General features: G+C 37.4%; 1 protein-coding gene across 2 annotated transcripts in view; it reads right to left on the bottom strand.

Moving 5' to 3' along the window:
• The window catches only part of LOC127868343 (WD repeat-containing protein 76-like), a 49,297-nt gene that overhangs the window by 20,790 nt on the left and 15,440 nt on the right, over window positions 1–13,067 (bottom strand). For both annotated transcript variants that reach the window (XM_052410023.1, XM_052410024.1), the window contains exons 5-8: window positions 6,355–6,478; window positions 5,384–5,529; window positions 2,962–3,115; window positions 110–274 (exon numbers count right to left, since the gene is read on the bottom strand). In XM_052410023.1, coding sequence (XP_052265983.1) covers window positions 110–274; window positions 2,962–3,115; window positions 5,384–5,529; window positions 6,355–6,478 — 589 coding nt within the window. The remainder of the gene's footprint in view (window positions 1–109; window positions 275–2,961; window positions 3,116–5,383; window positions 5,530–6,354; window positions 6,479–13,067) is intronic.

Here is a 13,067-nt window from a genome sequence, read left to right as displayed (position 1 = left end):
AACAGAAATCAATGACTAAATGTTGGAAGGATTTCCAATTGCAAATATTTCAAGTTTAGACTACCAGTAAGCATGAGGTTAAGACTGTTTTATATAGTGGACCCAGTACCTCGTCAAATACTCCACTCTCGAAATCTCCCCTCCTCAATGTTCCATCATATCCACAACTGTAGAGATGGTGTGGAGCAAATGGTGGGAACTCCAGACATGTTATGGGCCGACTGTGCGGGGAATAGCAGCACACACCATCGGAGCCTAACTTCTCTTCGCTGCACTGTGGGTTGGGTAATCAATTTTATTATTTACAAATAGCACAAGAATGGGGAAAAATCTGACTATAACGCTTTCATTTTTTTTAGTTGTTTTAGGTAACACAACCTTTATGAGTCGTGTTCTCAGAAAACTGGGCATAATGCATGTGCGTAAAGTGTCATCCCAGATTAGCCTGTGCAGTCCGCACAGGCTAATCAGGGACGACAATTTCCGCCTAAACTTGATTTAAGGTAAGGAAGGAATTTCTTGAAACTAAAAATACCATCAAAGCGGAAAGTGTCGTCCTTGATTAGCCTGTGTGGACTGCACAGGCTAATCTGGGATAACACTTAATGCACATGCATTATGCCCAGTTTTCTCAGAACAAGACTCATTTGTTTAAGATTACAAAACCTTTATTTTAGCCTCCAATTCATCATTTTTTGCAAACAAAAATGGGAATTCTATTTTTTTTGTCCAAGTTTGGTGCTTCTTTGTAATTTTTGCGTATCTATTTTTCACCCAACAATGGAATATTACACAACTTTTTAAATTGGCAACATTGACAAGATTTGGACCATAGCAATTCTGTTAACTGTCTGATTTTTGACTACAATACAAATTAACAGTGTTGAATTATATCATATAAATCCTTTGTTTCAATCAAAAGTGCACACATGTTTTATTTAATGTACATCACATCCTCCACTTACAAAAATGTTGAGTTATTGGTTGCTAAATGATATTATATTGTGTTGTTAATAAACATGTAATGTATAGAAAGTATATTCCATTGTTTTGTCAAGTAACAAGAACAAGCGATGTGTTTGTGAAACACTATGTCCCCATATATTTGACCTTTGACCTTGAATGATGACCTTGACCTTTCACCACTGAAAATAAGCAGCTCCATGAGATACACATGCATGCCAATATCAAGTTGCTATCTTCAATATTGCAAAAGCGATTTTGACACATATATTTGACCTTTGACCTTGAAGGATGACCTTGACTTGACTTTTCACCACTAAAAATGTGCAGCTTCATGATATACACATGCATGCCAAATATCAAGTTGCTATCTTCAATATTGTAAAAGTCATGGCAAATGTTAAAGTTGGAGCAAACAAACACACAAATCAACCAACCAACAGACTGGGCAAAAACGATATGTCCCCCACTATAGTGGTGGGGGACATAAAAATTGTAGCTAATTTATAGAAACAAACTTTGAAAAAGCCTATTAAGGTAAAATATATCTGGACAGAGTGAAGATTATTCTGTGTTTATTATCCCAACTGGATACAAAACTGATTATTAACTAAGTATAAAGAAAGTACAACAAGGGCTGTTTGTAAAACATGCATGCCCCCCATATGGGCTGTCCGTTGTAGTGGCAGCCATTGTGTGAATACGTTTTTTGTCACTGTGACCTTGACCTTTGACCTAGTGACCTGAAAATCAATAGGGGTCATCTGCGAGTCACGATCAATGTACCTATGAAGTGTCATGATCCTAGGCAAAAGCGTTCTTGAGTTATCATCCGAAAATCATTTTACTATTTCGGGTCACCGTGACCTTGACCTTTGACCTTGTGACCTCAAAATCAATAGGGGTCATCTGCGAGTCATGATCAATCTACCTATGAAGTTTGGTGATCCTAGGCGTATGCGTTCTTGAGTTATCATCCGAAAACAATTTTACTATTTCAGGTCACCGTGACCTTGACCTTTGACCTAGTGACCTCAAAATCAATAGGAGTCATATGCGAGTCATGATCAATCTACCCATGAAGTTTCATGATCCTAGGCGTATGCGTTCTTGAGTTATCATCCGGAAACCATTTTACTATTTCGGGTCACCATGACCTTGACCTTTGACCTCAAAATCAATAGGAGTCTGCGAGTCATGATCAATGTACCTATGAAGTTCCATGATCCTAGGCCCAAGCGTTCTTGAGTTATCATCTGACAACCACCTGGTGGACGGACCGACAGACCGACCGACATGAGCAAAGCAATATACCCCCTCTTCTTCGAAGGGGGGCATAAATATAAAATTAACAGAAGATTCTGTGTATTTTGGACATTCATCACTTATATAAACAGATCATGACAAAGCTGATCGGCAGGATAGTTGTTTTTAATACCACATTAATGTTACTACACAAATAAAACAAATCAAAATTCTTAAATATCATGGTTAATTTAAATTCTGGTAAAAAAAGAAAGTTATTTTTTAAGGGTGTTAACATAACTAACCATTAATGTTTAGGACAACAGGGCATTACTACTCAAAGGGATTATTGGCCATTTCTGCCTCAACAGAGCCATAATGGCAGCTTAGACACTCTATTGTCCAAATGATTCTGGAACAGCGTGCCCCCCAAAAAACATACAATTTGCTTTCTCATAATTTCAACCAAGCTATGCCCCCTTTTCAAAGATGCCTCCAATATAAAGTTAGATAGTTTATTATAGCAAAGTGCAATATCAGTTGTGTTATAGTTAAACAATACAAAATAAAAACTTATAACCTTCACGTATATTCAATACTGCTACTGAATAATGGGAGTTAATTTTCATCAAACTTGCCATGAAATATTCATACATAAACATTACATTCCAAATGCATCTGCTTGTCGACTGCTCAAAACATATTTAGTATCCATATTAATACGGTCAGGTAAGTGTTCCAGTTACAACTTACCACATCAAGAATGCCCAGTTTCCCCCATGTGTCGCCTGTAGCAACCAGTACTCTATTGGGTGAAGGGTGAAAGGTCACAGAGTATATCCTATTAGGCACGACCTTAGCCACACGTTCTGCCGTAATCCTGGTCTTCTTCATGGCAGCTATGTAACTGAAGTTCATAAACAATTATAAGTCTAGAATGTTGAAAGAAATCATTCCTAGGAAAAGGTAGATGTGCATTTTAAGGAAAATCTCTTTATCACCTCAACCTGATGCTAATCCTAGCCTGGTGATAATGCCTTCCGATTTATTAAGCCTTTGTCTTCAAATACCTAAATGATTTTGAATAGAAATAAATCATAGAAAACACATCGTCTCTGTTTATTTACCTTCTTTATTAAGAAATTAATCTTCACTATGATAAGATGGAAAATTGTATCCCCAATATCGGCTGAGTGCTTCTTAATGTCTGATGCCATTTTGTTTGTTATGAAAAGTACTGCGTATTGGTGTCTTCACAATAAGCCCCATTTTGGATTACTAGCACAAACTTCAGACATATAAATTGTATATGTGATAAGAGTAATTGTTAGTTAACCAAAATACATACAATTTAACCTTTGATATCATGAGTTAGTATTTTTTATTTATTTATATAAATACAAAATATATGTGCCTTATATAAAACATAATTCCGTAGGTTTCCACGTATAGCGCGCAGTGTTTTACCTCCAAAACTCAAATTAAAAAGCTGGTGCGCGCTGTTCATTGATACAACGCTATCCTGGCTGCTAAATTGGTAAAAAATATGTTGTGTAATCGTAAATAATCAAAATGGCCGCCATGTTTTTTTTCCAGAAAACAACCACCCTATAATCGTACAGACTGAGGGGCCATTGTCGAAACAACAAGAAGTCGCTACTGGTAGATATGAATGCGGTAGAAGAAGTTTTTGTCAAAAATAAATTTGTTTTAATAAACTTGCGGACATTTGTTTGTGTTTTAAAACTTCTTTATTGATGAATTCCGATGGGGATTGTTGTCGACATTCCAGAGAGCAGGCAAGGGTAGGTGCGAACGAGGTCTTTTTGCGGGTAACGGTAGGTGTGAAAGGGGGTCATTTTGCACTTCATAATTGGCAGATGTTATTGAGTAATATGTGCCACAACTTGTTCACACGCTAATTGACATTTGAGACACTATTTGACACTTGAGAACGTGAAGATATGCAATTGCATTTTGTGTGTATAAATATTGAATGTTCAACAGTGGTGTACCTCAACAACTGTATCCCCGTCTCCCATGCGACATTCAAATTTACCGGTAATGCCCATGCTTTCCCGAGGAAAAATCACACGATGTACACTAATTCTTATTTTCTCACGTTTTTCACGAAATGCACGTGGACTGTTAATCTTTTGCTAGAAAATTACAAAATTGTCAGAAAAGTATAGTGCTGTGCAACCCATGCTCATAAGCATAATGACACTTCCTATTTTGAATGCTTAATTAAGCTTTCTAATGCCCCGGATTATTGGATTGTGCAATAGTAAAATGGCGGCCATTTTTGGCCCGATTTGGTGGTTTTATTGTCTTGAATATATTGGAATATTTTTTTCTTCATTTTTGCGTTTAAAAAACAGCCTGCGCGCTATACATGGGAGCGGGCTTTACATGGAAACCTACGGTAATAAAATTGATACACATTTCAACAACATCTTAACATTAACTTTAAACTTGCTAATCCTCTGACGTCAATCAGTTTAAAAAATGTCGCATTGTTTTCTCTTCAATTTAAATTTGGTGATTGTGAGCAACTGAAAATACAAAGTAAAATATCTAAGAAGAAAAGGAACAATTTATTTAAATTGAATTGGTATGACGTTTTATGAGTTATCGTTATGTCATGATAATATATGTATAATTACAGCGCAATTTAACATGCACTTGGCCGCATGACATCATTTTTACTTTGGCATGTTTCCATTTAATAAAAATGCTTCGAAAATCAAGAAATACTCCCTACATTCTTTACAAACATATGCCAATATGCAAGATTTTGTTGTTAAAAGGGAACTTAATCATACCTAGGCCATTCCTCGGATAGTTTTGAATTTAATACAGTAGGAAAAATCTTTTAAATAATAAGCACTTGATCTAATAAATCACTTGGCAGATATTTGTAATATTTCGGATTACATTATTGCCTCGTTTACGCAGAACTCCAAAGATATACATGTTATCATAATTATATGTCCTTATCAGATAAACCCGCAAGTACTTCGTTCTGGGCACAGAACACTTTGCCTAGGCAACCAAAGTAATACCGTAATAATAATAACTTAGCCACACAAACAAGCAAAAAATGTCATTTTTTTTTTTTTGACAAACTCTACACAATAGATTAGCCCTCAACACATTTGGCAAAATACTCTACCTGTCGAGATCTGCTAAGGAAGGCTCTATTGTGACAGGCTTCAAGCTTGAAATCACGCTGACAAGGTGTCTGTGTTCCTGATCTAGGGAGCTAAATTTGGATTCAAGATACTCTGTCATCAGCAACGGACCTGCCGGGGGGCGGGGCTAAGAAAGAAGAACATGTAAACTACATAGGTGTTCATTCTTAAATGACTTCGAGATAATTTGAAGGCTAAAGGCAAACAAGAGCACCGCATAGCTGGTGCCAATGCTCGGCTCCAGGTGCAGTTTTCAATAAATGAAAGCTTGTCAGATTTATATATATATATATATAAGATGTCACAGTGACCTTGACCTTTGACCAAGTGACCCATAGATGGGTGTGGTGTGTAGAACTCATAAAGGTGCAGCTACATATGAAGTTTCAAAGTTGTAGGTGGAAGCACTTTGATTTTGGAGCCAATGTTAAGGTTTTAGAAAGACGCAGACAGCGGATGAGCTGGCTTTGACAATACCTCGGGTTTTCTCCGAAAACAGCCGAGCTAAAAATGACTTAAATAACAAACAAGACTTAAGATATTGTGTGTTTAAAACATTATGTTGTTTTTTTTTAATTGTAAATCTTAGTCCTGAAAAGTTATGATAAATTAAATTGTTTGTCCATTCTTCATTGTAAACAAGCATACAGTCACATTTTAAACATTCCTCAATTGATTACCAGTATACAACACATAAAACAGAAAATGTTATAACTACATGTATTTATAAAATTGCATAATACTATGAAGCTTATCAAAGCACAACTCTACAGAAAATGTTGCTTGTTCAATAGTTAAATTTCTAGGTCAGACAAGTCAGGCACTGGTTTATCACACCTATGCACCCATATGCAACAAGTTCAGACGGCGGACGTCAGACCGCGAGCTCGCTATGACAATACCTCGTGTCTTTCCTGAAAACAACGAGCTAAAAACACAGCTGCACTCTTACATGTTCATCCACTACAGCATAGGCAGCCATCTTGTTAATCAGTGCTTCAGGGGGCAGATCTCCTCCCTCAGGATCCTTCCTCTGTAGGCGCAGACTGGTCCTCCTTGGCAACACAACTGGCTCTCTGAATAGTGCAGAAGCAAGGCCGAGTGTCAGTCTCATCATAGTGTGATTTCTTATGAACACATGGGCTTTAAATACTCACTGGGAAGGGGCCTCTTTCAACAACAGAAAAAGTGAGTTGTAGATCTCATTTGTGGATATGATGTAACAACAAACAAGAGCACCGCCTTGCGGGTGCAGACCGCTCATCTATTTTATTTTTAACGGCGAAGGGACACTCAATTTCAATCACAAAGGAGGGAGGGGTGGAGTGAAGAGGGGTGTATAGTGTGGGGTGTGGACATTTATTACATTATCTTCCAAAAATGCGGAAAAAAATGCAAAAAAAAATTCGGGGGTGGGGGGGGGTGGGGGGATTCTTGGGTGCTATGTTAGCGTTTCCGATCGCCAAAATCGCCAAAGGCGATTGAATCTTTCAGCTGGCGATTAAAGTTTAAAATGTGAATGAAAATGGCGATTGCAAAAAACCCTGATATTACTCTATAAGTATATAATATTCCCTACTTTTAAAGATAACTCGGTACCGATTTCCACATGCAATCGCCATAAAAGCTCCAGGTGGTAATAGATAGACCACTGATAAGAGATAACCGGATGCCCTTATCGTATATTCAAGCCACATAACACAGTAATGTATGCTGACAGTCGCCAAACTGTGATATTTAACATCCAATCGGTTACGAGAATGTTTATGGAGGCGGAGTTATATAGCAATTATTATTTTTGATTGACGTCGGTCACACAGTAAGCGTTTATCGCAGATTTATTAACGATGAATCACAGTTGTAGCATTAATACATGATATAAAACCGGTAAATAAAGCAGTACATTAAAGGGGGTTTCGGGAATCATCATCACACCTATTTACCGTACTGTAAACAATCATTAATTATGAGAAGTTAATTGCAATTGGTGAGCAGTGTAAATTTACTTACGGCGAGTAAGTTGTGAAAAACAAAAACCCGTTAATTATTTGATGCGGTAATAAAATTAAATCCAGTGCATGTATATTTTATCATGTATATTTGTAGAACTGATTTACACCGTTTTTCTACAGCCACGTGATAATAACTATTCACTATGCAATAATAGCGGTATGCCATGTAGAACCCGTGTTATAAGAAAGAGCGCGAAATTATTGCTGTCGTCTGCAATGCCAAGTTCTACGCATGCAAAGCATGCATTTTTTAAAACAGACGATGTGTAACTAAATATAGTCTAGCCGCTCAGTACATGCAGTATTTAAGACTTACAAGTTTACCGGTACGTTTGAATAAATTATATATTGCAACTATGGAAAAATATGTCAATTCAAGAATACATTGCAATAAATGTATTTTTCAAGAATCAAGAAGCACCAGACTACGGCAAAAATTATTGGGAGAAGGGGGGGGACGGGGGGGGGGGGGGGGGGGGGGGGGGGGGCGAAAAGGAGTTGCGCAAGACCCACCCAATCAAAGACCGGGGCATATCTAAAAGTTCTAACATTGTATACCGTTTATGCCAGTGCATGAAAATAAATATAAATGAAAAATAAAAAAATATTTGATTTCACGTTACAAATAATTTATTTAAATGTGACTTCATTGATAATTTAATACAGTCATTATTGATACCTATAGATTCATGATAATGATTATGTCGTTTATTGAGCAAATAAGGTTATAATGTGGGTCGTCATCGTAGTGCTGAAATTTGGCTACTAATTTTATTTCCTTAGCGCCAACCTAGCTTGGGTGCGATGGTTGGACGGTATTTCAAAAATAAAAAAATAAAAATAAATATTTGTGTTTTATAAACCGTTTCAAAAAATTTATTTGGGGGATGGGGGGTAAAGTGTGAGGGTGTGGTGGTTATTTGTGAGATGATCTTAAAAAAAAAAAAAAAAAAAAAATTAGGGGGGAGGGAGGGCACGGGGATGGTTTGGGTGTTCGCCCTGTTGGCCGCGTATGCGTTCTTGAGTTATCATCCAAAAACCATTTTACTATTTCCTTTGACCTAGTGACCTCAAAATCAATAGGGGTCATCTGCGAGTCTTGATCAATGTACCTATGAAGTTTCATGATCCTAGGCCTAAGCGTTCTTGAGTTATCATCCGGAAACCACCTGGTGGACAGACCGACATGAGCAAAGCAATATACCCCCTCTTCTTCGGAGGGGGGCATAAAAAAACAATGTGTAAGTCAATATCTTATTGGTTTGTAATGCATGTCCGCGATAAATCCAGGATGCGACACATCGTGGTGGGGAAAAGCGATGACACTTGGGAGTCTTGTTTGTCACATGCCAATTAAATAGTCTTACGTTATCCTGTGATAGTATTGGGCTCTTATCATTGTATGCCATTGACAAGTTCATTCTATGATGAGCAGATTAGCGGGACTGAAAAACCGTTAACGAGTGTTTGAAACAACGAAGCCAATTACCAATTATTCAACACCCTTAAAAAACACAATACACACTATGGGTTATACAGTTGTTTACGATAAGCGTTATGCATAAACACTCTACCTAAACAGGGCCCTCAATCTATCAAATCTGCCGCCGAATTTTGGCGGCAGTCCCTCACCTGAAAAGTATACTTTTTTCAACTTTTTGGGGGGAAAATTCCCCCTAAAACAAGATGTGTTTGTGAAACACAATGTCCCCCTATATGATGTTTGACCTTGTAGGATGACCTTGACCTTGTGAAGGATGACCTTGACCTTTCACCACTCAAAATGTGCAGCTCCATGAGATACACATGCATGCCAAATATCAAGTTGCTATCTTCAATATTGCAAAAGTATTCATAAAATAAGCGATTTGGGCCACATATATTTGACCTCTGACCTTGAAGGATGACCTTGACCTTTCACCACTCAAAATGTGCAGCTCCATGAGATGCACATGCATGCCATATATCAAGTTGCTATCTTCAATATTGCAAAAGTATTTATAAAATAAGTGATTATGGCCACATATATTTGACCTCTGACCTTGAAGGATGACCTTGACCTTTCACCACTCAAAATGTGCAGCTCCATGAGATACACATGCATGCCAAATATGAAGTTGCTATCTTCAATATAGCAAAAGTTATTGCAAAATGTTAAAGTTGGCGCAAACAGACCAACAGACAGACCAACAGACAGGGCAAAAACAATATGTCCCCCACTACTATAGTGGGGGACATAAAATTATTAATTTTTTTTTTAAATAGAAAGATGTGTTTCATCTCATGATCATTATATTTCAATTCTATTTCAATTTAATCTTTTCAAACATACTAAATTATGAACAAGAGCACCGCCTTGCGGGTGCAGACCGCTCATCTATTTTCTTTTTAAAGGTGAAGGGACTCTCATTTTCAATCACAAAGGAGGGAGGGGTGGAGTGAAGAGGGGTGTATAGTGTGGGGGTGTGGTCATTTATAACATTATTTTCCAAAAATGCGAAAAAAAATGCAAAAAAAAAAACATGGGGGTGGGGGGATTCTTGGGTGCGATGATTGGACGGTATTTCAAACTTTAAATAATAAAAATAAATATTTGTGTTTTTTAACCGTTTAAAAAAAAATTAAATTTGGGGGGGGGGGGGGGGGGGGGGGGTATAGTGTGAGGGTGTGGTGGTCATTTGTGAGATGATCTTAAAAAATAAACAAGAGTTCCGCGGTCGGAGATGACCGCATTGAAGCCGGATTTTTTATTTAAATGACAGGAAAGTACCTTTCGTGTTTTTGTCAATGCAATACTTAAATTACTGAAATATTGTTCAAAGGTCAAAATGAAATGTAAGTACTTTTCAAGGCATGAGCAAACCTTGTGTTATGTTTTGAATGCATGCATATACATGAACAACAATAACATTTAAGGTCACAAATATGAACTTGAATTGACAATTAGGAAAGTTTGATCTCAATTTTTTTATTTTTTAACATTTTTACATTCAAGGTCACGGTGACCTTGACCTTAAAATGACCAGTGGTCATCTACTAGTTCTGGCCAACCTTCATATCAAGTTTGAAGACTCTAGGTCTAAGCATACCAAAGTATTAACAACTTTAACATATTTACATCCAAGGTCACAGTGACCTCGACCTTCAAATGAATGACCTTGAAATGACCAGTGGTCATCTAAGTGTGCTTGCAAACCTTTACGTCAAGTTTGAGATTCTAGGTCCAAGCATACCAAAGTTATAACAATTTTAACATTTTAACATTGAAGGTCACAGTGACCTTGACCTTCAAATGAATGACATTGAAATGAGCAGTGGTGATCTTCTAGTACTGGCCAACCTTTATGTCAAGTTTGAAGACTCTAGGTACAAGCATACCAAAGTTATAACATGGAATAAGAACTTTAACATTTTTACCTACCAAAGTTATAAGAACTTTAACATTTTTACATTCAAGGTCACAGTGACCTTGACCTTAGAATGAATGACCTTGAAATGACCAGTGGTCATCTAAGTGTGCTTGCAAACCTTCATGTCAAGTTTGAAGACTCTATGTCCAAGCATACCAAAGTTATAACAATTTTAACATTTTAACATTTAAGGTCACAGTGACCTTGACCTTCAAATGAATGACATTGAAATGACCAGTGGTCATCTTCTAGTACTGGCCAATCTTTATTTCAAGTTTGAAGACTCTAGGTACAAGCATACCAAAGTTATAACATGAAATAAGAACTTTAACATTTTTACATTCAAGGTCACAGTGACCTTGACCTTCAAATGAATGACCTTGAAATGTCCAGTGGTTACTTACTAGTTCTGGCCAACCTTCATGTAAAGTTTCAAGACTCTAGGTCCAAGCATACCAAAGTTATAACAACTTTAACATTTTTACATTCAAGGTCACAGTGACCTTGACCTTCAAATGAATGACCTTGAAATGTCCAGTGGTTACTTACTAGTTCTGGCCAACCTTCATGTCAAGTTTCAAGACTCTAGGTCCAAGCATACCAAAGTTATAACAACTTTAACATTTTTATATTGAAGGTCACAGTGACCTTCACCTTCAAATGAATGACCTTGAAATGACCAGTGGTCATCTGTTAATCCTGGCCAACCTTCATGTCAAGTTTAAAGACTCTAGGTCCAAGCATACCAAAGTTATACCATGAAATAAGAACTTTAACATTTTTACATTCAAGGTCACAGTGACCTTGACCTTCAAATGAATGACCTTGAAATGACCAGTGGTTACTAACTAGTTATGGCCAACCTTCATGTCAAGTTTCAAGACTCTAGGTCCAAGCATACCAAAGTTATAACAACTTTAACATTTTTTATATTGAAGGTCACAGTGACCTTGACCTTCAAATGAATGACCTTGAAATGACCAGTGGTCATCTGTTAATCCTGGCCAACCTTCATGTCAAGTTTGAAGACTCTAGGTCCAAGCATACCAAAGTTATACCATGAAATAAGAACTTTAACATTTTCGAGCACGCCGCCCGCCCCCCCGCCCGCCCCCCCGCCCCCCCGCCCGCCCGACAACATCAATCTATAAGCCGAGATTTTTTCGAAAAAAATCCGGCTAAAAATAAAATTAGGGGGGGGGGGGGGGGGGGATTCGGGTGGGGGGAGGGGGTTGGAATTCTTGGGTGTGAAGGATGATGGCATTTCAAACATAAAATAATAAAAATAAATAATTGTGTTTTTTAACCATTTCAAAAAAAAAAATAATTTGGGGGGGGGGGGGTGGGGGGGTATAGTGTGAGGGTGTGGTGGTCATTTGTGAGATGATCTTACAAAAAAAAAAAAAAATTATAAAAAAATAAAAAAAGATGTGTTTGTGAAACACAATGTCCCCCTATATGACGTTTGACCTTGTAGGAAGACCTTGACCTTGACCCTTTACCACTCAAAATGTGCAGCTCCATGAGATACACATGCATTTCAAATATAAAATTGCAAGCTTCAATATTGCAGAAGTGACATAACATGAGCAATTTTGACCCATATATTTGACCTTGAAGGATGACCTTGACCTTGACCTTTCACCACTCAAAATGTGCAGCTCCATGAGATACACATGCATGCCAAATATCAAGTTGCTATCTTCAATATTGCAAAAGTATTCATAAAATAAGCGATTTGGGCAACATATATTTGACCTCTGACTTTGAAGGATGACCTTGACCTTGACCTTTCACCACTCAAAATGTACAGCTCCATGAGATACACATGCATGCCAAATATCAAGTTGCTATCTTCAATATTGCAAAAGTACTCATAAAATGAGCCATTTTGGCCACATATATTTGACATCTGACCTTGAAGGATGACCTTGACCTTTCACCACTCAAAATGTGCAGCTCCATGAGATACACATGCATGCCAAATATCAAGTTGCTATCTTGAATATTGAAATACTGCAAAAGTGTACATTAAATGAGCGATTTTGACCCATATATTTGACCTTTGACCTTGAAGGATGACCTTGACCTTTCACCACTCAAAATGTGCAGCTCCATGAGATACATATGCATGCCAAATATCAAGTTGCTATCTTCAATATTGCAAATGTTATTGCAAATGTTAAAGTTGGGGCAAACCAACCAACCAACCAACTAACCAACCAACAGACCAACCAACAGAC

Source organism: Dreissena polymorpha, chromosome 2 (genome assembly GCF_020536995.1).
Source record: "Dreissena polymorpha isolate Duluth1 chromosome 2, UMN_Dpol_1.0, whole genome shotgun sequence".
NCBI lineage: Eukaryota > Metazoa > Mollusca > Bivalvia > Myida > Dreissenidae > Dreissena > Dreissena polymorpha.
Note: the sequence above shows the minus strand (reverse complement) of the source record. Positions and strands in the feature narration are given on the sequence as shown.